The sequence below is a fragment of the Dendrobates tinctorius genome, unplaced genomic scaffold (genome assembly GCF_039654945.1).
Source record: "Dendrobates tinctorius isolate UK_male_01 unplaced genomic scaffold, ASM3965494v1 ptg000014l, whole genome shotgun sequence".
Classification (NCBI taxonomy): Eukaryota; Metazoa; Chordata; class Amphibia; order Anura; family Dendrobatidae; genus Dendrobates; species Dendrobates tinctorius.
The window spans coordinates 4,667,203-4,694,330 of NW_027361682.1; the positions used below are offsets into that span (position 1 = coordinate 4,667,203).

Below are 27,128 nucleotides of genomic sequence, written 5' to 3' on the forward strand. Positions count from 1 at the left end.
ATAATGTAGGGCCCAGTGTGAGAAAGCTGGGTCTCCCTCAGAGGTCACGGGTCTCCCAGCAGGACAATGACCCAAAACACACTTCAAAAAGCACTAGAAAATGGTTTGAGAGAAAGCACTGGAGACTTCTAAGGTGGCCAGCAATGAGTCCAGACCTGAATCCCATAGAACACCTGTGGAGAGATCTCAAAATGGCAGTTTGGAGAAGGCACCCTTCAACTATCAGGGACCTGGAGCAGTTTGCCAAAGAAGAATGGTCTAAAATTCCAGCAGAGCCTTGTAAGAAACTCATTGATGGTTACCGGAAGTGGTTGGTCGCAGTTATTTTGGCTAAAGGTTGTGCAACCAAGTATTAGGCTGAGGGTGCCAATACTTTTGTCTGGCCCATTTTTGGAGTTTTGTGTGAAATGATCAATGTTTTGCTTTTTGCTTCATTCTCTTTTGTGATTTTTAATTTAAGACAAATTAAATGAAGATAATAATACCAAAGAATTTGTGTTTGCAATCATTTTCAGGAAGAAACTGAGTATTATCTGACAGAATTGCAGGGGTGTCAATACTTTTGGCCACCACTGTACATAGCCATTAACCTATAGAAAAGAAAATAATTTGCAAATTGATCCTGTATTTGCGTAGTCTCAACTGGCGAACGAACAGTAGTCAACTTAATGCTCATCAGGTTCGACTCACAGTCATCGGGGTCAACTAGCAGGGGTTCATGTATGGACATAAAATTGTGCAGGCAGATGCAAGCCTTAACTACACGGTCCACATTTTCTGGTTGCAGTTGCATACAAGATAGTAAAATCTGCCATTTTGTTGTCAAAATACCGAAAGTGCATTCCACATAACGTCTTGCCCGGCTCAACCGATAATTAAAAATGTGTCTGGTGTAGTTTAGACTGCGGCTTTAGTACAGCTTGATGAGATTTCTTCCTAGTTGGAATGCCTCATCCCCAACTAAAACAAAGGGCAAACTTGGGCCTTCCGTGCCCGGTAGAGGTCGTGCTGAGGGTATGGTGAAGCGGTTGCTGTACAAACACTTTCCCATGTTGGACTCTTTGAAGACTCTGGAATCGTTCGTCTATCCATATGCACCGATATCTACTGCCACAAAGCGGTTTCTAGCATCCGCTATAGCCATTAACACAATAGAAAAGTATTTTTTGTAGTTGTAGTACAGGGATCCACTATGCACGGGTTTTTGAATCCGGGTGTGCTTCCCGTCCATGGCACCAATGCAATTGTGAAAAATTGCCACATCCTCAAAGTTTTCTGCAATCGATAGGCACATTTCTGTTGTCGGTGTTGGTAAGTTGTTCCAAATGGCATCACAGGTTTCCCGAACAAGTTGGCAAATGGTCGATTTTCCCAGCCTAAATTTGAAGTGCAGTGAGGCAAAAGTTTCTCCCATAGCCAGGTATCTATGAACAAAAAACAATGTTATGACTAAAATGGACATATGGTACAGATTTTACGCCAGCAAACATTTTGTCTGTTTCCCGGGAAGTGCTGCGTTGATGACGTATCTCATCCTTCACATGCGACAGCAGAATATCAAATGTTTCAATAGACATTCGAAGATAAAGATGAAATTTAAAGCGATGATCACGAAGTCGAACATAGAGGGTGTGAAAGGCACCATATGTTTTCCGGAAAAAATTCACTTCATGAATCCAATATTGGGAGACACGCATTCTCTGACGACATCACAACTACATCAAGCGAAATCTTACAAGCCGGGACACAAACATCTTGCTTGCAGCAGAAGTTCACTCAATGCTTCCAAAATGGAGAATGTGTGTCCACCCACGCACAACGCTGACAACCCCCCCAAAAAAATAAAAATTGAACAACTTTATTGACAGTGTCTGAATGCACACAAACGGATGGTTCAGGAATGGACATCAAAATGACAGTCACATGCGTTAACGCAATGGCACATTTACACTAAAGTTGACTCATTTCTGCACCTCCATTTAATGGATCCGTTAAATGGATGGAACTAATTGCAAGGTGAACCTAGCCTTAGGGTTAGGGTTGTGTTAGTTAGGTTTGTGGTTAGGGTTATAGTTAGGGTTGGGGTTAGGGTAGGAGTTAGAATTGGGGGGGTTCCACTGTTTAGGCACATCAGGGGCTCTCCAAACGAGACATGCGTCTGTTCTCAATTCCAGCCAATTCTGCGTTGAAAAAGTCAAACGGTGCTCCATCCCTTCCGAGCTCTGCCATGCACCCAAACAGTGGTTTACCCCCATATATGGAGTATCAGCATACTCAGGATAAATTGCACAACACCTTTTGGGGTCCAATTTCTCCTGTTACCTTTGAGAAAATAAAAAAATTGGGGGCGAAGAGATCATTTTTGTGAACAAAAATAAGATTTTTCATTTTTACCGCTCTACATCATAAACTTCTGTGAAGCACTTGGGGGTTCTAAGTGCTCACCACACATCTAGATAAGTTCCTAAGGCGTCTGCTTTCCAAATTGGTGTCACTTATGGGGAGTTTTCACTGCACATCAGGGGTTCTCCAAATGCGACATGGTGTCTCAATTCCATCCAAAACAGTGGTTTACCTGCATATATGGGGTATCTGCGTACTCAGGACAAATTGTACAACAACTTTTGATCCTGTATTTGCGTAATCTCAACTGGCAAACGAACAGTAGTCGACTTAATGCTCATCAGGTTCGACTCACAGTCATCGGGGTCAACTAGCAGGGGTTCATGTATGGACACAAAATTGTGCAGGCAGATGCAAGCCTTAACTACACGGCCCACATTTTCTGGTTGCAGTTGCATACAAGATAGTAAAATCTGCCATTTTGTTGTCAAAATACCGAAAGTGCATTCCACATAACGTCTTGCCCGGCTCAACCGATAATTAAAAATGTGTCTGTGGTAGTTTAGACTGCGGCTTGAGTACAGCTTGATGAGATTTCTTCCTAGTTGGAACGCCTCATCCCCAACTAAAACAAAGGGCAAACTTGGGCCTTCCGTGCCCGGTAGAGGTCGTGCTGAGGGTATGGTTAAGCAGTTGCTGTACAAACACTTTCCCATGTTGGACTCTTTGAAGACTCTGGAATCGTTCGTCCGTCCATATGCACCGATATCTACTGCCACAAAGAGGTTTCTAACATCCGCTATAGCCATTAACACAATAGAAAAGTATTTGTGAACAAAAATAAGATTTTTTATTTTTACCGCTCTACATCATAAACTTCTGTAAAGCACTTGGGGGTTCAACGTGCTCACCACACATCTAGATAAGTTCCTTAGGGGTCTGCTTTTCAAATTGGTGTCACTTGTGGGGAGTTTCCACTGTTTAGGCACATCAGGGATTCTCTGTCACGTGGGGCTTAGTCCCACTAAGGCTGTAATACCCGGGGGCCCTGTGATGTCCCTATAACTAGGGGAAACCCTGTCTGACCCTCAACCCAGGGTTTTTGCTGATGGTGCAAATGCCTGAGCCTCCAACCGTTCCTTGTCTCCTGCTCAGCCCTGCACTTAACCCTCCACCCTCCACCCAGTGAGGAGACACACCACCAAAGCCCCCACACAAATAAAGACAGACAGGGAGGACTTAAACTGCACTGCGCCGCACACACACAGGAATATACAGTAATGTGAACAGGGCACAACTAAACACAAATATGGGAAGGAGAAAGGATAACAATGGATCATACGACACCAGATACGAATCTCTCTCTCTGCAACACCTCCACTCCAGACCGGAACCACTTGGTATGAAACACAAGCTATAATCGGCGAAGCCCATAGGCCAGCATGACTATTTAAAGACCGTGGGCGTGACTAACCATCCAACCTGGTCTCCAGCAGGATTAACCCCCGAGAGCCTGAAGATCAGGCCGGCGCCACTGAGGCTATAGTGGCTGGAGGTGGAACTACCTCTGCCTGCCGGACGCTGTGGTGTGAACAGCGTCCGACATGACATTACCCCGTCTTCTACGAGGGACCTCCGGACCCTCAAGACTCATAGGACCCGGCTTGTCCGGATGACGACGGTGAAAAGAACTGACCAGCCGATCCGCATGTATGTCTGAGGCTGGAACCCAAGACCTCTCCTCCGGACCATACCCCCGCCAGTGCACCAAATACTGAAGAGTAAGGCGTACTACTCTAGAGTCCACTACCTTGGCGACCTCAAATTCTAAATCGCCATCCACCATGACTGGAGGTGGCATCGGCGTCACGTCCACAGAGCCTACCACCTTTTTCAATAAAGCTCTGTGAAACACGTTGTGTATCTTGTACACCGCAGGAAGTTCCAACCGATACGCCACTGGGTTAATGATGGCAGAAATCCTAAAAGGCCCAATAAACCTTGGACCCAGTTTTAAAGATGGAATTTGGAGTCTTATGTTCTTCGTAGCTAACCACACCCATTCACCCACACACAGGTCCGGACCTGGCACACGTCTACTGTCAGCCACCCGTTTGTACCTGGCACTCATGCTCAACAAACGCTGTTTCACCCGCCTCCAGACTGATGACAATTGGGCTCCTAGCTGATCCTCCTCCGGGACACCCCCCGAGTCACCCTGACGTAAGGTACAAAACTGAGGATGTTGACCGTACACACAAAAGAATGGAGACTCTCCCGATGACTCTTGGCGGTGATTATTTAACGTGAATTCGGCCAGAGGAAGGAAAGTAGACCACTCCTCCTGGTTGTCGGACACAAAGCATCGTAAATATTGTTCTAGATTTTGGTTCATGCGCTCAGTTTGTCCATTAGACTGTGGATGAAACGCCGATGAATGTGACAACTTGATCCCCAAACGTGAGCAAAAAGCTTTCCAAAACCTCGCCACAAATTGCGTACCCCTATCAGATACTATGTCCAACGGTACTCCGTGGAGTCTGACCACCTCCTTCACAAATACCTGAGCCAACGTCTTAGCATTGGGCAAAGAAGACAACGCCACAAAATGCGCCATCTTTGAAAAACGGTCAACCACCACCAGGATGACCGTGTTCCCCGCCGAGGCTGGCAAGTCAGTGATGAAATCCATGGAGATTTCTGTCCATGGCCTATTGGGTACCCCCAGAGGCTGTAGCGTGCCAGCAGGACGGGTACGGGGTGACTTAGCCCTAGCACACGTGATGCAAGCTGCCACGTATGAGACCACGTCCTGCCGGATTTTGGGCCACCAGAAACGACGAGATACCAGCTCTAAGGTGCCCCTCACCCCTGGATGACCAGCCAGTACCGAGTCGTGGTGTTCCTTCAACACCTTAAGCCGAAGATGCAGGGGTACAAATGATTTGTTGGCGGGAAGTCCTGGTGGTACCTCCTCTTGGGCCTCGGCAATCTCCGCCTCTACCTCCGTCGTGAGAGCCGAGACCACTACCCCTTTCTGGAGGATGGGTACCGGCTCTTCACGAGGTTCTCCCCCCGGAAAACACCTAGACAAAGCATCCGCCTTGGTGTTTTTAGCCCCGGGACGGTAAGTCACCAGAAAATTGAAACGAGTAAAAAACAATGCCCAGCGAGCCTGCCTAGGAGACAGACGCTTGGCCGACTCCAGATAGAGCAGATTCTTATGGTCGGTGATGACTGTGACCTGGTGAGCCGCCCCCTCCAAGAAGTGTCGCCATTCCTCAAAAGCCAGTTTGATGGCCAACAACTCCCTGTTGCCGATATCATAATTCCGTTCGGCCGGCGACAGCTTCTTGGAGAAGTAGGCGCATGGATGCATCTCGCTCAAGGACGAGCCTTGAGACAGTACTGCCCCCACTCCCACCTCCGACGCATCAACCTCCACCACAAAAGGTTTAGACACGTCTGGTTGCACCAGAATGGGGGCTGAAGCAAAACTATTCTTCAGACGCTCAAAGGCACGTATAGCCACCTCAGGCCAGTTCGCCAGATCGGCACCCTTTTTTGTCATGTCCGTGAGCGGTTTGGCGATAGTCGAAAAGTGTTTTATAAACTTCCTATAATAATTTGCAAACCCAAGGAACCACTGGAGTGCTTTTAGACTCTCCGGCCTCTCCCACTGCAGCACCGCTTGCACCTTAGCGGTGTCCATTTTAAACCCGGCTGCGGACACAATATATCCCAAAAAGGGCAACTCCTGGACAAAAAATAAACATTTTTCCAGCTTAGCATAGAGCTGGTTCTCCCGGAGCAACTGTAACACCTGTCTGACATGCTCCAAATGAGTGTCCCGGTCGCTAGAATAAATGAGGATATCATCCAGGTATACAATCACAAATCTCCCCAGGACATGAGCAAATACATCATTAATAAAATGTTGGAAAACGGCAGGCGCGGTGGTCAACCCAAACGGCATAACCAGACTCTCAAAATGACCCTCAGGAGTGTTAAACGCCGTCTTCCACTCATCCCCCTGACGGACCCTTATGAGGTTATACGCCCCCCTGAGGTCCAGCTTGGAAAACCATTTCGCCCCCGCTACCTGGTTGAACAAATCCGGGATTAACGGCATAGGGTAAGGATCACGGATAGTAATCTGGTTTCACTCTCGGAAATCCAGACACGGGCGTAACCCCCCATCTTTCTTCTTAATGGAGAAAAACCCCGCGGCTACAGGCGAGGACGAAGGCCGGATTTGTCCTTTGCTCAGACTCTCCACGATGTAGTCTTTCAGAGCTTGTCTCTCAGGACCAGAAATATTAAACATCCTGGCCTTAGGTAATTTGGCCCCGGGTTTTAACCTGATCGCACAGTCATAGGCTCTATGTGGAGGCAGATCTGAGCAACCCTTCTCAGAGAAAACATCTGCAAAATCCTGCAAAGCCTCCGGCAGGCTGGGCGTCACGGCGGACACACATGTGGCCAAGCAATTGTCTTGGCAAAAACCACTCCATTGTACTATGTCCTGAGTTTTCCAATCAATTACCGGGTTGTGTCTGGACAACCATGGAAAACCCAGGACCATTTGTGCTGGGAGATTACGGAGGACCCTACATGTAACCGACTCAGAATGTAGGACCCCAATGTGGAGTTTCACCTCTGCCACAAACTCCGTAATCTCCCCTTGAGGGAGTGGAACAGCATTAATGGTCACCACCTGTATGGGGTGAGGAAGTTTTTCAATCTTAAACCCGGCGGTGTGTGCAAACTCCTCATCTATAAGATTGGTGGCGGAACCGCTATCCACAAACACTGATATTGGTAGCTCTCTGCCCGCGATAATAACCTTGGCAGGGAGCATACATTGAGATACCATCATGGAGGATATGCATATGCTCAGTTGGGTCTCCTCCATACCCTCTGAGCTTAACAGTTTTCCGCCGATGTGACCCTCTTAGGTAGTGCCGGGCAAACGTTAATATAATGACCTCTTTTACCACAGTAGAAACATGCTCCGGGCTTCCGGAATCCCGGAGCGCGACGCTTAACCTGTGCCACGCCAGCAATCTGCATAGGTTCAGGGGACTCATCTACTTCAACCACACTTGCACCTCTGCTTTCCCCCAGAGGTAGCGTCTCCTGTGCCCCCTGACGAAAACGGCGATCAATACGTATCACCAAACTCATGGCAGACTCCAACGATGCCGGAGACTCATACATCAGGAGGGCTTGTTTAACCCTCCCTGACACCCCATGCATAAACTGGCTCAGCAGCGCTGGGTCATTCCACTGTGTGTCTACGTCCCAGCGGCGAAATTCCGAACAATAGTCCTCTGCCAAGCGCTCCCCCTGGCGGAGGGCGCGGATTTTAGATTCCGCTAGAGCCAGTCGGTCAGGATCATCGTAAATGAGTCCGAGGGCAGAAAAAACATTATCAACAGAAAGAAATGTAGCAGAGTCAGCTGGTAAGGAAAATGCCCATGCTTGGGGGTCACCACTCAGTAATGACAACACCAGCCCTACCCGCTGGGCCTCATTACCTGAGGAGATTGGCCGCATGCGGAAGTATAACTTGCAGGCCTCCCGAAATACGACAAATTTGCTGCGATCCCCTGAAAAACGTTCTGGCAGCGGAAACTTCGGCTCTGCACCGATACCTGCAGATGCCGTTTGCACCTTCGTTACTACCAGGCCCTGCTGCTGAACTGCCCCTTTCAACTCGGAGACCTGTAAGGACAGCGCCGCCAACTGGCGGGTTATGGAATCTAATGGATCCATGGACCCCTGAAAAAATGTGGGCCGATTATAATGTCACGTGGGGCTTAGTCCCACTAAGGCTGTAATACCCGGGGGCCCTGTGATGTCCCTATAACTAGGGGAAACCCTGTCTGACCCTCAACCCAGGGTTTTTGCTGATGGTGCAAATGCCTGAGCCTCCAACCGTTCCTTGTCTCCTGCTCAGCCCTGCACTTAACCCTCCACCCTCCACCCAGTGAGGAGACACACCACCAAAGCCCCCACACAAATAAAGACAGACAGGGAGAACTTAAACTGCACTGCGCCGCACACACACAGGAATATACAGTAATGTGAACAGGGCACAACTAAACACAAATATGGGAAGGAGAAAGGATAACAACGGATCATACGACACCAGATACGAATCTCTCTCTCTGCAACACCTCCAATCCAGACCGGAACCACTTGTTATGAAACACAAGCTATAATCGGCGACGCCCATAGGCCAGCATGACTATTTAAAGACCGTGGGCTTGACTAACCATCCAACCTGGTCTCCAGCAGGATTAACCCCCGAGAGCCTGAAGATCAGGCCGGCGCCACTGAGGCTATAGTGGCTGGAGGTGGAACTACCTCTGCCTGCCGGACGTTGTGGTGTGAACAGCGTCCGACATGACATTCTCCAAATGCGACATGGTGTCTCAATTCCATCCAAAACAGTGGTTTACCTGCATATACAGTGCCTACAAGTAGTATTCAACCCCCTGCAGATTTAGCAGGTTTACACATTCGGAATTAACTTGGCATTGTGACATTTGGACTGTAGATCAGCCTGGAAGTGTGAAATGCACTGCAGCAAAAAAGAATGTTATTTCTTTGTTTAATTTTTTTTTAAATTGTGAAAAGTTTATTCAGAGGGTCATTTATTATTCAACCCCTCAAACCACCAGAATTCTGTTTGGTTCCCCTAAAGTATTAAGAAGTATTTCAGGCACAAAGAACAATGAGCTTCACATGTTTGGATTAATTATCTCTTTTTCCAGCCTTTTCTGACTATTTAAGACCCTCCCCAAACTTGTGAACAGCACTCATACATGGTCAACATGGGAAAGACAAAGGAGCATTCCAAGGCCATCAGAGACAAGATCGTGGAGGGTCACAAGGCTGGCAAGGGGTACAAAACCCTTTCCAAGGAGTTGGGCCTACCTGTCTCCACTGTTGGGAGCATCATCCGGAAGTGGAAGGCTTATGGAACTACTGTTAGCCTTCCACGGCCTGGACAGCCTTTGAAAGTTTCCTCCCGTGCCGAGGCCAGGCTTGTCCGAAGAGTCAAGGCTAACCCAAGGACAACAAGGAAGGGGGTCCGGGAAGATCTCATGGCAGTGGGGACATTGGTTTCAGTCAATACCATAAGTAATGTACTCCACCGCAATGGTCTCCGTTCCAGACGAGCCCGTAAGGTACCTTTACTTTCAAAGCGTCATGTCAAGGCTCGTCTACAGTTTGCTCATGATCACTTGGAGGACTCTGAGACAGACTGGTTCAAGGTTCTCTGGTCTGATGAGACCAAGATCGAGATCTTTGGTGCCAACCACACACGTGACGTTTGGAGACTGGATGGCACTGCATACGACCCCAAGAATACCATCCTTACAGTCAAGCATGGTGGTGGCAGCATCATGCTGTGGGGCTGTTTCTCAGCCAAGGGGCCTGGCCATCTGGTCCGCATCCATGGGAAGATGGATAGCACGGCCTACCTGGAGATTTTGGCCAAGAACCTCCGCTCCTCCATCAAAGATCTTAAGATGGGTCGTCATTTCATCTTCCAACAAGACAATGACCCAAAGCACACAGCCAAGAAAACCAAGGCCTGGTTCAAGAGCCAAAAAATCAAGGTGTTGGAGTGGCCTAGTCAGTCTCCTAACCTTAACCCAATTGAAAACTTGTGGAAGGAGCTCAAGATTAAAGTCCACATGAGACACCCAAAGAACCTAGATAACTTGGAGAAGATCTGCATGGAGGAGTGGGCCAAGATAACTCCAGAGACCTGTGCCGGCCTGATCAGGTCTTATAAAAGACGATTATTAGCTGTAATTGCAAACAAGGGTTATTCCACAAAATATTAAACCTAGGGGTTGAATAATAATTGACCCACACTTGTATGTTTAAAATTTATTAAAATTTAACTGAGCAACATAACTTTTTGGTTTGTAAGATTTATGCATCTGTTAATAAATCCTGCTCTTGTGTGAAGTTTGAAGGCTCTAACTTATTTGCATCTTATCAAACCTGCTAAATCTGCAGGGGGTTGAATACTACTTGTAGGCACTGTATGGGGTATCCGCGTACTCAGGACAAATTGTACAACAACTTTTGGGGTCCAATTTCTCCTGTTACCCTTGGTAAAATAAAACGAATTGTATCTGAAATAATTTTTTTTTGTGAAAAAAAGTTAAATGTTCATTTTTTTTAAACATTCCAAAAATTCCTGTGAAGCATCTGAAGGGTTAATAAACTTCTTGAATGTGGTTTTGAGCACCTTCAGGGGTGGAGTTTTTAGAATGTGTCATCACTTTTGGGTATTTTCTATCATATAAACCCCTCAAAGTGACTTACAACTAGGTGTTGTAAAAATGAGAAATCACTGGTCAAATTTTAACCCTTATAACTTCCTAACATAAAAAAAAGTTGGTTCCAAAATTGTGCTGATGTAAAGTAAACGTGTGAAATGTTATTTATTGACTATTTTGTGTGACATATTTCTCTGATTAAAGGGCATGAAAATTCAAAGTTGGAAAATTAAGAAATTTTCGCCAAATTTCCATTTTTTTCACAAATAAACACAAGTCATATCAAAATTTTTTTTACCACTATCATGAAGTACAATATGTAACGAGAAAACAAGATCAGAATCACCGGGATCCATGGAAGTGTTCCAGAGTTATTAGCTCATAAAGGGGCAGTGGTCAGAATTGTAAAAATTGGCCTAGTCATTAACATGCAAACAATCCTTGGGAGTAAAGGGGTTAAAGAATATTTTGGGATTATTTTTACTTTCTCTGGCAATGAGTCTCTCTGTCTCAATCTTTGCTGCCTTGATTTGCATTTTACAGCATTTATTTAATTTATTTAATGCCTCATCACTACCTACTTACTTTAATTCTCTAAATGCTTTATTTTTATCTCTTATTGCGCCCCTTACAGCTCTATTTAGCCATAGTCGTTTTCTCCTATTTCTCGCATGTTTATTCCCATACGGTATATCTTGTGCACAGGTCCTATTCGGGATGCTAATAAACGTCTCCCATTTTCTTTGTGTATTTTTATGTCTCAGGATATCGTGTCCCAGTTTATTGCACCAAGATCATCTCTCATCCGTTGGAAATTTGGTTTCCTGAAGTTTAGTGTCCTTGTAACCCCTCTACTACACATCTTACTTAAGGATACATGAAAACGTATTATTTTGTGATCACTATTACCCAAGTGGCCCTCAACCCTTACATTTGATATGCGGTCTGGCCTGTTGGTTAATATTAGGTCTAGCAGTGCCCCCCCTCTTGTTGGGTCCTGAACCAGTTGTGAAAGGTAATTTTCTCTCATAGTTGTCAAAAACCCATTACCTTTGCTGGAACTGCAGGTTTCGGTTCCCCAATGTATTTCAGGGTAGTTGAAGTCCCCCATAATAATGACTTCTCCTTGAGTCGCTGCTTCATCTATTTGCTTTATGAGGATGTTCTCTGTTGTTGCTTCCATTATTTTTGGAGACTTATAACAAACCCCTATCAGTAATTTATTATTTTTCCCCCCTCCCCTTATCTTCACCCACAGGGACTCTACATTTTCATTAGATTCATACTGTATATATTATCACGCAGGATGGGCATTAAGGATGATTTTACATATAAACACACGCCTCCCCCTCACTTATTTGTACGGTCATTTCTGAACAGACTATTGCCCTATATATTAACAGCCCAGTCGTGGCTCTCGTCCAGCCATGTCTCAGATATCCCCACCATGTCATAATTATGTTCCAACAAAAATAATTCTAATTCCTCCATTTTGTTGGTGCGGCTTCAGGCATTAGTATACATGCACTTTATGTATCTCTCTGTACCTCTATTCTCTAAAATCTTAACTGTTCTAACCCCACCCCCACACCATTTTGTCTCATCTGTCCATAGGACATTCTCCCAGAAGCTTTGTGACTTGTCCACATGTAGTTTGGCAAATTTCAGACTGGCTTTTTTATGTTTTTTTTTTTTTCAACAATGGTGTCCTCCTTGGTCATCTCCCATGAAGTCCAAACAGAGGAGGCACGGCAGGGGGCGGAGCTTCATGGCGAGCGTCCGCTGTGCCTCCACACGCTAATGTGAAACTAGCCTAACTCCATACTGCTTGAAAGATAGAAGTCCAAATGGATATTCAGATGAAAAAGTGGCTTTACGCTACGCTTTTTGGAGTACTATGACTCCATCAGGAAACCACAAAAGTATATACTTTTGTGGGTTCCTGGTGAAGGAGTCATAGTACTCCGAAACACATTGACTAAAGCCACTTTTTCATCTGAATATCCATTTGGACTTCTATCTTTCAAGCAGCGCGGAGTTAATCCATCTTTTTATCCCATTTTTTTGGCTGGTCACGAGGAGACTGGTGAATCTGCAGTAGCTAATATTTCTATGAGCCTGTGTTTGGGCTCTATCTGGTGAGTAAAATCTGATTAGAGGTATCTCTTAATACAAAGATAAGACCCTATTGCGCTTTTACTTTCCTTCCATTTTTTTAGAAGTCCACTTTGGCTCACACAACGACTGATGGCGCAATCTGACACTGATGTTCCTTGATCTTGAAGTTCACCTTTAATCTGTTTAGAAGTTTTTCTGGGCTCTTTTGTTACCATTTGTATTATCCATCTCTTTGATTTGTTAGCAATTTTCCTCCTGCGGCCACGTCTAGGGAGTTTGGCTACAGTCCAATGGAGCTTAATTTTCTGAATAATATGTGCACCTGTAGTCACAGGAACATCAAGCTGCTTGGAGATGGTCTTATAACTTTTACCTTTAACATGTTTGTCTATAATTATCTTTCTAATCCCCTGAGACAACTCTTTCCTTCGCTTCCTATGGTCCTGTCAGGAGACAGACAGTGTGATGCATACACACTAGAGAGAGGACAGTACAGAAGAAGACTGTGATTACTGAGCACACTCTCCAGAGGGGAAGGGACAGAGAAAGTAGCAGGCAAAAGCAACGGTGTGCAGAGACACAGACAATTACCTGGCAGGTCACGTGACCAGAGCAGGAAGGTTCTAAAGGCTAGAAGCAGTACTTGTGCGAACTGGGGAGCACAAGGCAGAAAGTAAGAACCGGCAATGCCGGGAGAGGGGTCAGACTAAACAAGGTCAGCAACAGGAGGACAGCACAGGACAAAAGGAGTGAGACAAAAACGTCAGGAGACAAGCCGAAGTCAATTACCAAAAGAGCCAAACAACGAGGTACAGAATCAACAGGCAATAGCAAAGTGAGGGACAGTCTGGATCAGAACCAGGGAACATACACGCACTGCAGGCTCAAGGCACAAACACACAAACACCAGGGTCAACTTAACTCAGCCGAGGGCAGGAGTATAACTGAAAGAGAATCCTAGTCCAGGATCCAAAAGGAGGCCACAACAATTAACCCTGAGAGGGCAGGGCCTTAGACCTGTCCAAACCATGACATGTCCATGTTGAGCGTGATACACACCATGTCAACAAACAGCACAGTGAGTATCTATAGCCATCTATACAGGTCCACTCACTGATTCCAAGAATGTAGACACCTGTGATGCTTATTACCAGACACAACTTTATTTAACATGATGCTTTTATCACATTATTTTCAGGGGTACCATCATTTCTGTCCAGGCCTATTTCATGAGTTTTATTTTTTTAAATTCTGTGGAAGCAAGGTTGACCATTGTGGGTTTTTCTGTCATTAAACGAGGGGTACCCAACAATTTTGACCACGTGTGTATGTGTATCTTTGGCATCCAATTTCTCACGGGCATCTTTTATACCTAGCTTGAGACACACATCTGTTATACCTATGTTCTGACGAGCATCAAACGCTCTCTGGTAATTGGTGTTGGGTAGATGAGTAATAGTTGTAGGCTGGATCCTGGATCTTGCACTTCCCATAGCTGCCCTGTTATTGATCCTGTTGTACGTTCCCATTCCGGCCCAAAAAATTCTTCTGTTACTAACGTCATACAGTAGGGGACATGCCACTTTGAAATTGTTTGGAGCATCCACTCATTTTTATACAGGCCTTATCAACAGGCCCAGAAAAATTCTTCTGTTACTAACGTCATACAGTAGGGGACATGTCACTTTGAAATTGTTTAGAGCATCTAGTCAATCTTATACAGGCCTTATCAACAGGTCCAAAAAAATTCTTCTATTACTAGCGTCATACAGTAGGGGACATGTCACTTTTAAATTGTTTGGAGCATCCGCTCAATATTATACAGGCCTTATCAACAGGACCAAAAAAATTATTCTGTTACTAACATCATACAGTAGGGGATATATAACTTTTAAATTGTTTGGAGCATCTATGAAGAACATCTTCTTTGTCGTACAGGCCTCATCCACACAGAAATTTTTTTTTCTGTGACTAACTCGATTCAGCACGCTATATTTCACCTTCTCATTTAGTGCCACTGAAATTCAGTTGTGCAGAGGTGGTGCAGAGTAAAAAATCAAATTTTTAGTTGCTAATAGCACACTATGTGAGCAACATGACTGGGAAAAAGCGATGTTGTGGTGGAAGGGGGATTAGGCTCGGTGTTCGAGGTCTAAATGGGGTAAGTGGTGAAATTGATGCCACTTTATTGGTGTCTGACACTAATTTTTGGAAATGTGTACACTCTTGGTTTGGTGTCCATTTGCTGGGTTAGCTGTAGTGGAAGATGCGTCGGTCCCTATTATACTATTTCTACTCTCTTGAAACATAACACTTTGTTGGTGTCTCCAACTAATTTTTGGTTGGGTGTACATCTGCTGGGTTGGCTGTAGTGGAAGAGATGTCGCTCCCTATTATACTATTTTTTACCCTTGTGAAATTGATGCCACTTTGGTGGTGTCTGCCACTAATTGTTTGAAATGTGAGAACTCCTAGTTGGGTGTCCAACTATCCATTTGCCCAGTTGGCTGTAGTGGAAGACCTGTCAGTCCCTATTATACTATTTATACTGTGATGAAACTGATGCCACATTGTTGATGTCTGCCACTAATTTTTGGAATTGTGAACATTTCTGTTCAGGGGTCCATCTGCTAAATTGGGTGTAGTGGACGATGTGTCGGTCCCTATTATACCACACTGCTCAAAAAAATAAAGGGAACACTAAAACAACAGAATATAACTCCAAGTAAATCAAACTTCTGTGAAATCAAACTGTCCACTTAGGAAGCAACACTGATTGACAATCAATTTCACATGCTGTTGTACAAATGGAATAGACAACAGATGGAAAGTATTGGCAATTATCAAGACACACTCAATAAAGGAGTAGTTCTGCAGGTGGGGACCACAGACCATATCTCTGTACCAATGCTTTCTGGCTGATGTTTTGGTCAATTTGGAATGTTGGCTGTGCTTTCACACTCATGGTAGCATGACACAGACTCTACAACCCACACAAGTGGCTCAGGTAGTGCAGCTCATCCAGGATGTCACATCAGTGCGAGCTGTGGCATGAAGGTTTGCTTTGTCAGCGTAGTGTCCAGAGGCTGGAGACGCTACCAGGAGACAGGCCAGTACACAAGGAGATGTGGAGGGGGCTGTAGAAGGGCAACAACCCAGCAGCAGGACCGCTACCTCCGCCTTTGTGCAAGAAGGAACAGGAGGAGCACTACCAGAGCCCTGCAAAATGACCTCCAGCAGGCCACAAATGTGCAAGTGTCTGCACAAATGGTTAGAAACCGACTTCATGAGTATGGTCTGAGTGCCCGATGTCCACAGATGGGGGTTGTGCTCACAGCCCAATATATATATATATATATATACTGTATATACAGTATATATATATATAATATATATATATATATATATATCATAACTGAGCAGCACCAAGGATTAAAACCCCTAAATGTTCAGCCCCAATAATATAATAAAGTCTATACTCCCCTCCTTGTGCCGGCGCCGTTTCCACAGTGGCTGTGATGACCCCCGAGGCTGTTATGTGGTGTTGTGACATGTGATGCCCGGTGCCAATCAGCGCAGGTGTCACTGTCTCTGCCTTCGGACAAACTGAACATGAAGAGGAAGTCCGGGATCAAGCAGCTCACTTACTTACAGACACACACAAACACATACATAGACACACATACATACACACTCACTCACACATACATTATATAGGTGACACTGTGACTGCGGTATGTACGTTATATAGGTTATACCACTGTGTGTAATATACTGTGACCGCTGTGCATAGCCCAAATAGGCCAGCCGCAGTGTGTGTGTATATATACAGTATATACTGTATATATATATTGTGAGGTAGCGCTGTCATTTAAGTAGGGGATCACTCGCTCAGCAGCCACAAAATCAGATCCGGCACAGATTTTCCAGAAACCAGTATAGTCCATGCGGTTTATTGAAAATCATAAACCATGACCAGCAATATATAAACGGCATAGCGTCCATGACAGAGCTTCACTCTGTTAGCAATGTTCTAGACGCAGGCTTTTCAGCCTCCCAGTTATATCTCACCCCGTCAGGGTTCTCTCATGGCTGCTTCTCCATACTGCAGACATTCATTGCCTCCAGGGAACTCTCAGGCACTTGCAGTCATTAAACACAGCGTCCACACGTGCTGTCAGGCAGGAAGCCCCATCTCAGCGGGACCTTCCACACTAGACCAACCAGGTCCCAGCATTCACCACCTGTGACCTACCCTGGCCACATTATATGGTTCATAGCCACGCCCACCGGGTCCCATGACTCTGACCTCATCACAGGTCCTTCACACACACATATGCACTTTACAATAGCGTTATTAAACACACCCCCTGACTGGGTTTGTAGGTAACTAGTCCCTGACACATTGAACCAGCATCTCAGCAGTATCACTGCTGATTAACACACATAAATCTCCATCTCAAGGCCACCCACCTTGAGATACATAACGGTCATTCAGTATCTTGCCATTCATCCACTCTCCTGGGACATCCATACAGCGCCCCCTAGTGGACACAGTGGTCACTGCACCACAATATATATGCATATATACTGCGGCTGGCCTATATGGGCTATGCACAGCAGTCTCAGTATATTACACTATTACACACAGTAATATAACATACATACCACAGTCGCAGTGTCAACTATATAATGTATATAGACTGCTGTACATACATTATAGGTGATACAGTGATTATATACAGCAGCATCACCTATATATTGGACATATAGCAGTCTATATACGTTATACAGGTCAAACTGCAAATGCTGTATATACATTAAAAAGCTTTCCTCCTGGTACTCACCTGTTAAGGGGAGGTTGAGGTGGGTCCACTGTCCAGCCAGCGTCGGAGGTGCTGAGGACTTGGAGCAGATGCTGGCCGGGCATTGGTGAGGCAAACGCTGTTCTCTGATGCTGATACTCTCCAGCGTCAGACAGAGTGAGGCTCAGATGTCTGCACGCGTGGTGGCGGGCTTTTGAAACTTCTGCACAGGCGACCCCTGAAAACCTCGGTAGTTACGCCCCTGTATATAGGGCACGGAGTAGGGCTATGAGTGGGTGTAGAGGACATGGTGCAGGGCCATGAGTGGGTGTAAAGGGCACGGTGCAGGACCGTAAGTGGGTTTAGAGGACATGGTTCAGGGCCGTGAGTGGGTGTAGAGGACATGGTGCAGGGCCATGAGTGGGTGTACAGGGCACGGTGCAGGACCATGAGTGGATGTAAAGGGCACGGTGCAGGACCGTGAGTGGGTGTACAGGGCATGGTGCAGGGCCATGAGTGGGTGTAAAGGGCACGGTGCAGGACCGTGAGTGGATGTACAGGGCATGGTGCAGGGCCATGAGTGGGTGTACAGGGCACGGTGCAGGGCCGTGAGTGGGTGTAGAGAACAAGGTGCAGGGCCGTGAGTGGGTGTAGAGGACATGGTGCAGGGCCGTGAGTGGGTGTAGAGATCATGGTGCAGGGCCGTGAGTGGGTGTAGAGATCATGGTGCAGGGCCGTGAGTGGGTGTAGAGGACATGGTGCAGGGCCGTGTGTACAGACTGCACAGTGCAGAGCCGTGTGTGTTGAGTATAGTGCAGAGCCGTGTGCCTCCTAAATAGCAGAGTCTGGACCGTATACTCAAAACACTGGGTGTGTACTTACTGTATATACATGGCTCTGCGCTGTGCCCTCTAATCACACAGTTATGCCCTGTGCAGTCCACACACAAGGCTCTGCTATTTAGGAGGCACACGGCTCTGCACTAGTGCTATATGTGTAGAGTACAGTGAAGGGCCGTGCGTGTAGAGCATAGTGGAGCTGTGCACAGTGTGGAACTTTTCTGCATGCCGCATAGCTGTGGTCACATGCTCCGACATCACGCAAGGTCCTGTCTCTGCACTCTGTAGTCACAGCGCTCCATGTGACTGGTCACTGACAGGTGTCGGCTTTGAGTGATGGCAGTAGGTCTCATCCTCCATCACCTGAGACACTAGGGTGTGGAGTGCAGAGCTCGGGGGGAGGAATAACCGAGTCCATGCTGGAAGAGGGGGCACAAGTCGTGATCGAAGCCCAGGTCTCACATGAAGCCGGCTGCTTCTTTGCTGGACTGGGTGGGCCCCGTCGCAGCTGCGACCACGGTAGTTGCACCCCTGGTTGTATGGACTTTATAACATTTTTTACTTCGGCCACATGGCCATATTGTGGAGATTTAATGCTATTTCTTGATAATACCCACTCCCTATACATATTTATGTAACTTCCCTGTACAGGACGTTTTCAACCCCTCATGTTCTTTTCACTGTTTTTATGTGGTTTTTATCCTTTGAATTTAATAAAATTATCTTTTTGAATATACTTTATGTTTATTCACCTTTTAGAGTAAGGTGTGTCATCCAGCACCATGACACCCAGCACAGCAGAGTCCTGCACACTGAGGCCCCTGATCATGTGACTCCTGACTCCTCCCCTCCTGTGACCTCATCCCAGGTCCTGTGCACACAGAACAGCCATACATGTGGTGTGCGGCTCTGCAGGTGGAGGTAGGTGCTGGAGATTCCCCATTACTGGGGGCAGGGGACATTAACCCCCTCAGTGCTGAGCCTGGGATAAATCTCTGTGTGTGACTATAATGGGACTGTGTGTTATACCGGGGGCAGGACGGGGCCATGACTGGATGTAGTGATCATGTGAAGCCGGTAACAGCTCCAGAGATTTCTTACATGGGATCTTTATGATGTTACATCGTCATCTTCTCCCCATTCAGGTCCCTACAATATCGGATCCTCTCAGTGGAGATCTTCTATATAAGAGAATTCTCCTGAGCGACCCTACAAGGATGGAGAGGGACAGGGACAAGATGGCGGAGAGGATATTACACCTCACCCTAGAGATCCTCTTCCGGCTTACTGGAGAGGTGAGAGACTCTGATGATGTCACATTACATCATTCTTATCTATGGGAATAACAGATGGACAGAACTGGAGAGGTGAGGACTCTGGGAATGTCTGTAGTGAGATTTATTAATGTGTCTCTCCATAACCAGGATTACACAGTAGTGAAGAAGACCTCTAGGGAGCGCTGTCAGGCCCCTGTGTCTGAGGGATGGGGAAGACCCCTGAGCCCAATCACGGGGCCTCCACCTCACCCCCTGATACATGAGGACATCAATGACCAGAAGATCCTAGAACTCGCCTACAAGATGATTGAGCTGCTGACTGGAGAGGTGACACTGCTGGGAATGCTGGGACATTGTACAGTAACGCTATGGAGGGATCGGGGGATGACGGTATCATTGTATGTGTCAGGTTCCTATAAGGTGTCAGGATGTCACCGTCTATTTCTCCATGGAGGAGTGGGAGTATTTAGAAGGACACAAAGATCTGTACAAGGACGTAATGATGGAGGTTCCCCAGCCCCTCACATCACCAGGTAATAGACAGGACTAAATACACACGGCCTATAATTATCTGTATGTAAGGAATGAATTCAGTCCCTGTATGTGTTTCCTCCAGTTCTATCCAGTGAGAGGACAACACCAGAGAGATGTCCCCGTCCTCTTCTTCCACAGGACTGTAAACAAGAAGATCCCGATGTTCCTCAGGATCATCAGGTAGATGGAGAGAAGGTGTCATGAAATCTCCCCTATGCTGTGTAGAAGCTGTGAAGGTCTTGTGGTCAGTCTGGTTTTATCCACCAGAATAATACATTGAACGGACAATGTATTAGAGACACCGGCACTTTCCAGATTTGAACTGTATTGTGTGGAGTGAGACTTATGACCCTGTAGTGTAATATGAAGTTATGAGTTATCAACCAGAATCCACATTAAAAATGGAAGAGTGAGTGATCTGAGCGACTTCAAACATGGGCACTGATTCTACATTAGCCAGAACGAGTATTTTAAAAGCTTCCAACCTTGTGAGATTCTCCTTGCAATGGCATCTAGTCTATACTGAGAATACTGTGATCCTAGAAACACATCCAACATCTAAAGGAAATCTGTCACCACATTTGACCTAGCTAAGCTATTAATATGGGCATCCCTGTACACCTCATATCAGATGCCTTGTTGTTGAGAAATCATCTTTTATCACTTTATATAAATGATCTCTTCCAGGCTGTGGGGAGGATGCTGCCTGGAAGATAACTCTGCCTCCAGAGCTTGTTTTAAATTTAAGGAGGACTTACCAGTGTGATGTGTGATGCTTAGCAGTGTTACCAGTGTAATATGTAATGGCCGCTCCCTGCTCTCCAGATCTCATTGCAGAGCTGTGTGTGATTATACCTGACACATCAGCAGGTTCCTTTCAGCTTCAATCTCACAGGCAGACAGGGCTGCAATATTGTTGCAATACAGCAGAGCTGTGAGAGAAGCAAAAAATGTGTTTGCGAGAAGACAAATTTTATTTTTCCTGTTCTGTTAGTTAAATATGTCTCTGGTAACTCCACCTTCATGTAAAATAAGTTCTAGGCTACGGGCAGAGTTATGTTAAAGGCACTATCCTCCCCGCAGCCAGGAAGACGTATTTTATATAAAGTGATAAAAGAGGATTTCTCAACATCAAGGCATCTGATATGAGGCATACAGGGAAGACTTTTTTCAGCATTATATAGCCTGTATGCCTATATTATTATTATTATTATTATTATAGCGCCATTTATTCCATGGCGCTTTACATGTGAGGAGGGGTATACATAATAAATATAAGTACAGTAATCTCAAACAATGCAAGTCATGACTGGTAGAGGTTGAGAGAGGATCCTGTCCGCGAGGGCTCACAATCTACAAGGGATGGGTGAGGATACAGTAGGCGAGGATAGAGCTGGTCGTGCAGCGGTTTGGGGGATCGATGGTTACTGTAGGTTGTAGGCTTGTCAGAAGAGGTAGGTCTTAGGGTTCTTTTTGAAGGTTTCCATGGTAGACAAGAGTCTGATATGTTCTGGTAGAGGGTTCCAGAGTAGAATCATAGAATCATAGAATCGTAGAGTTGGAAGGGACCTCCTGGGCCATCTGGTCCAACCCCCTGCTCAAAGCAGGATTCGCTAAATCATCCCAGTCAGATGTCTGTCCAGCCTCTGTTTGAAGACTTCCATTGAAGGAGAACTCACCACTTCTCGTGGCAGCCTGTTCCACTCATTGATCACTCTAACTGTCAAAAAGTTTTTTCTAATATCTAATCTGTGTCTCCTCCCATTCAGTTTCATCCCATTGCTTCTAGTCTTTCCTTGTGCAAATGAGAATAAAGTTGATCCTTCTACAATGTGACAGCCCTTTAGATATTTGTAGACAGCAATTAAGTCTCCTCTCAGTCTTCTCTTTTGCAAACTAAACATTCCCAAATCCTGCAACCTTTCCTCATAAGACAGGGTTTGCAGACCGGTCACCATTCTGGTCGCTCTTTTCTGAACTTGCTCCAGTTTGTTGATGTCTTTTTTAAAATGTGGTGCCCAAAACTGGACACAATATTCCAGATGAGGTCTGACCAAAGAGGAGTAGAGGGAAATAATGACTTCACGTGATCTAGACTGTATGCTTCTGTTAATACATCCTAGAACTGCATTTGCCTTTTTTGCTGCTGCATCACACTGTTGACTCATATTCAGTCTGTGATCTATTAGTATACCCAAGTCTTTTTCACATGTGCTGTCACTTAGCCCTATTCCTCCCATTCTATATATGCTTTTTTCATTTTTATTGCCCAGATGTAGTACTTTGCATTTCTCCCTGTTAAAAACCATTCTGTTAGTTACTGCCCACTTCTCCAGTTTATTTAAATCTTTTTGAATCCTCTCTCTCTTCTCTAGTATTAGCTATCCCTCCTAGCTTTGTGTCATCAGCAAATTTAATCAGTTTACCCTCAATTCCTTCATCTAAATCGTTGATAAAGATGTTGAACAATACAGGGCCCAGGACAGAGCCCTGTGGTACCCCACTTGAGACATTCTTCCAACTGGATGTGCAGCCATTTACGACCACTCTTTGGGTCCGATCACTAAGCCAGCTATGAATCCACCTAACAGTTGCCTTGTCCATTCCATACTTAGTCATTTTTTCAATAAGGATTGTATGAGAGACTTTGTCAAATGCTTTGCTGAAGTCAAGATATACTATATCTACAGCATTTCCTTGATCCACCCAATCAGTGATACCGTCATAGAAGGAAATTAAGTTAGTCTGACATGACTTATTAGTTACAAACCCATGCTGACTCTGTTTGATCACTTCATTCTTATCCAGGTATTGACTTACATGTTGTTTAATAATTTGTTCAAAGATCTTTCCTGGTATAGAAGTCAGACTCACCGGCCTATAGTTGCCTGGGTCCACCTTCTTCCCCTTTTTGAAGATAGGAACAACATTTGCTCTTCTCCAGTCTTCTGGCACTTCTCCTGTTCTCCAAGAATTTTCAAAGATTATGGAGAGTGGTTCAGAAATTTCTTCTGCTATCTCCTTCAGTACTCTGGGGTGTAATTAATCTGGACCTGGAGACTTGAATTCATTTAGGTTAGCTAAGTGTTTCCTCACTATCTTTCTGTTTATAGATATCCTGGATTCTTCTATTCCCTTAATAGGACAGTGAATAACAGTTGGTGTTACATTTCCTTTCTGAGAGAAAACAGATGCAAAATAGGAATTTAAAAGTTCAGCCTTCTCAACATCCTGTCTTACCATTTCATCATTTTCATCCTGTAAAAATCCTATAGCATCTTTGACTTTTCTTTTACTTTTGACATATCCCCAAAATCCTTTATTATTGCTTTTGACATCTCTTGCAAGCCTCAATTCATTTTCAGCTTTAGCTAATCTGATTTGTGCCCTGCAGATTCTGCAGACAGCATTATATTCTTCTTTAGATATGCCTCCCTCTTTCCATTTTATAAACATTTTTTTCTTCCTTTTTAGCATGTGCTTAAGTTCTGTGTTCACCCATCCTGGTTTCCTTAAATGCTTCCTATTCTTCCCTCTTTTCGGAATTATTAACAACTGTGCTTTGAGAATTTCATTTTTCAAGATTTCCCATCCTTCCTGGACATTTTTGTCTTTAAGGATATCCAGCCATTGGATCCCTCCAATTATCTTTCTGAATCCCTTAAAATCTGCCTTTCTGAAATCTAACCTTGACGTCTGAGTCTTCACAGGTCTTCCGCCTCTAGTTATCCAAAATTCTAAAATAGCATGGTCGCTACCTCCTAGGGTTCCAGCCACTTTTACCTCCTCAACCATTTCCTCCCTGTTTATAAGGATTAGATCCAAGGTAGCAGTTCCCCTTGTTTTCTCCCCTACCTTTTGGAAGATAAAGTTGTCAGCAAGAGAGGATAAGAATTTCCTTGACCTGTTAGTTTTGCCTGAGAGAGATTCCCAACAAATGTCTGGATAGTTGAAATCTCCCATGACAACTATGTCATATTTTTTGGAGAACTTGGCCATTTGATGCATAAAGAGTTCATCCATATCTTCAGCTTGCACAGGCGGCCTGTAGTAAATGCCTACAATGGTGTCCTTTCCATTGTTCTGTCCTTGTATTCTTACCCAAACAGTTTCCACAGAACTCCCAGTCTCTGAAGCTTCAATCTCTGTGCAGATATATGCGTTTCTAACATACAATGCAACACCCCCTCCTCGTTTATCAAGTCTGTTTCTTGCAAATAAGTTGTATCCTTCTAGTCTTGTATTCCAATCATGTGTATCATCCCACCAAGTTTCAGTGATTCCAATGACATCATATTTCTTTTCCTGTGTTAGTAGTTCCAATTCTCCTTGTTTGTTGCCCATGCTTTGTGCATTAGTATAGAAACATTTTAGTTTGTGATTGGTTTCTCTTTCTCCAATATTGTTATTAATTAGATTTTTTCGTCTTTGTTCTTCCTTTCCACTTCTATTAGCAGAGTTCTCAATAGCATTTGTCAGGTGTATGGCTTTTTCTGGTCTTTTGCTTCCCTTCCCATGTTGTTCTAGTTTAAAGCTCTCCTTACAAGTGTAGCAAGGCGACTTCCAAATACATGCTTTCCAGTCTTCGTAAGGTGCACCCCATCTCTAGCAAGTAGTCCATCGTATAAGTAGTTCACTCCGTGATCCAGAATTCCAAATCGTTGCTGACGGCACCATCGACGTAGCCAGTTGTTCACCTGCAGAATCTTATTCCACCTCCTTGTTCCATGGCCATCCACTGGGAGGATGGAAGAGAAGACCACCTGCGCTCCCAGTTCTTTCACTTTCTTGCCTAAGTCTTCAAAGTCTCTGCAGATGGTTTCCAGGTCGTTTCTTGCGGTGTCATTTGTCCCCACATGTAGTAGCAGGAATGGGTAGTCATCTGTAGGTCTGAAGAGTCCTGATATCCTGTCAGACACATCTTTAATTTTTGCACCTGGAAGACAGCACATTTCTCTTGAAGTTATATCCGGTCTGCAGATAGCGGCCTCTGTTCCTCTCAACAGGGAATCCCCCATGACCACCAGTAGGGGGGATGCGTGGGAGAAATCTTGTATGTGATCATGGGAAGAGGAGATAAGAGGGGAGTACAGAAGGAGATCTTGTGAGGATCGGAGGTTGCTTGTAGGTAAGTACTGGGAGACGAGGTCACAGATTTATGGAGGACTCAGGTTGTGGATGGCTTTGTATGTCATGGTTAGGGTTTTGAACTGGAGTCTTTGGGTAATGGGGAGCCAATGCTGGGATTGACAGAGGGTAGAGACTGGGGAATAGCGGGGGGACAGGTGGATTAGTCGGGCAGCAGAGTTTAGAATAGATTGGAGGGGTGCGAGAGTGTTAGAAGGAAGGCCACAGAGCAGGAGGCTGCAGTAGTCAAGGCGGGAGATGATGAGCGCATGGACTAGGGTTTTTGCAGATTCTTGGTTGAGGAATGTACGGATCCGTGAAATATTTTTGAGTTGAAGTCGGCAGGAAGTGGAAAGGGCTTGAATATGTGGTTTGAAAGAGAGATCAGTGTCAAGGATAACCCCGAGGCAGCGAGCTTGTGGGACTGGAGAGAGTGGGCAGCCGTTTACTTTAATGGATAGGTCAGTTGGGGGAGGGGCACATGAGATGGGGGAAAGATGATGAATTCTGTTTTGTCCATATTAAGTTTTAGAAATCTAGCAGAGAAGAAAGATGAAATAGCAGACAGACTATTAATGGTTTAGATAGGTCAAATGTGGTAACAGATTAAGGCTGGTGGAAGTGGATTAATATCGTGGGAATGTTTTCTTGGCACATCCTGGTACTTCTGATATCTGTAGATGCACATTTGGTCACCAGGGATTACATACACTGTGTGCAGAATTATTAGGAAAATGAGTATTTTGATCACAACATCCTTTTTATACATGTTGTCCTACTGCAATCTGTATAGGCTTGAAAGCCAACTGCTAATTATGTAAATCAGGTGATTTCCATCTCTGTAATGAGGAGGGGTGTGGTCTAATGACATCAACACCCTATATAAGGTGTGCTTAATTATTAGGCAACTTCCTTTCCTTTGGCAAAATGGGTCAGAAGAGCGATTTGACGGACTGTGAAAAGTAAAAAATTGTGAGATGTCTTGCAGAGGGATGCAGCAGTCAGAAAATTTCCAAACTATTGAAGCGTGATCACCAAACAATCAAGCGTTTCATAGCAAATAGCCAACAGGGTCGCAAGAAGCGTGTTGATAAAAAAAGGCGCAAAATAACTGCCCATGAATTGAGGAAAATCAAGCGTCAATCAGCCAAGATGCCATTTGCCACCACCAGTTTTGCCATATTTAAGAGCTGCAACGTTACAGGAGTATCAAAAAGCACAAGGTGTGCCATACTTAGGGACATGGCCAAGGTAAGGAAGGCTGAAAAATGACCACCTTTGAACAAGAAACATGATAAAGCGTCAAGACTGGGCCAAGAAATATCTTAAGACTGATTTTTCTAAGGTTTTATGGACTGATGAAATGAGAGTGACTTGTGATGGGCCAGATGGATGGGCCCGAGGCTGGATCAGTAAAGGGCAGAGAGCTCCACTCCGACTCAGACGCCAGCAAGGTGGAGGTGGGGTACTGGTATGGGCTGGTATCATCAAAGATGAACGTGTGGGACCTTTTCGGGTTGAAGAAGGAGTGAAGCCCAACTCCCAGACCTACTGCCAGTTTCTATAAGACACCTTCTTCAAGCAGTGGTACAGGAAGAAGTCGGTATCGTTCAAGAAAAACATGATTTTCATGCAGGACAATGCTACATCACATGCATCCAAATACTCCACAGCATGGCTGCCCAGTAAAGGTCTAAAAGAAGAAAATATAATGACATGGCCCCCTTGTTCACCTGATCTGAACCCCATAGAGAACCTGTGGTCCCTCATAAAATG

General features: G+C 45.1%; 1 protein-coding gene across 1 annotated transcript in view; it reads left to right on the forward strand.

The window, feature by feature from the left end:
• The window catches only part of LOC141070528 (uncharacterized), a 163,909-nt gene that overhangs the window by 41,976 nt on the left and 94,805 nt on the right, over positions 1-27,128 (forward strand). Inside the window, 4 exon segments of the mRNA XM_073559538.1 lie at positions 19,174-19,179; positions 19,845-20,018; positions 20,101-20,224; positions 20,308-20,405. Of these exon segments, the coding sequence (XP_073415639.1) occupies positions 19,174-19,179; positions 19,845-20,018; positions 20,101-20,224; positions 20,308-20,405 (402 nt within the window).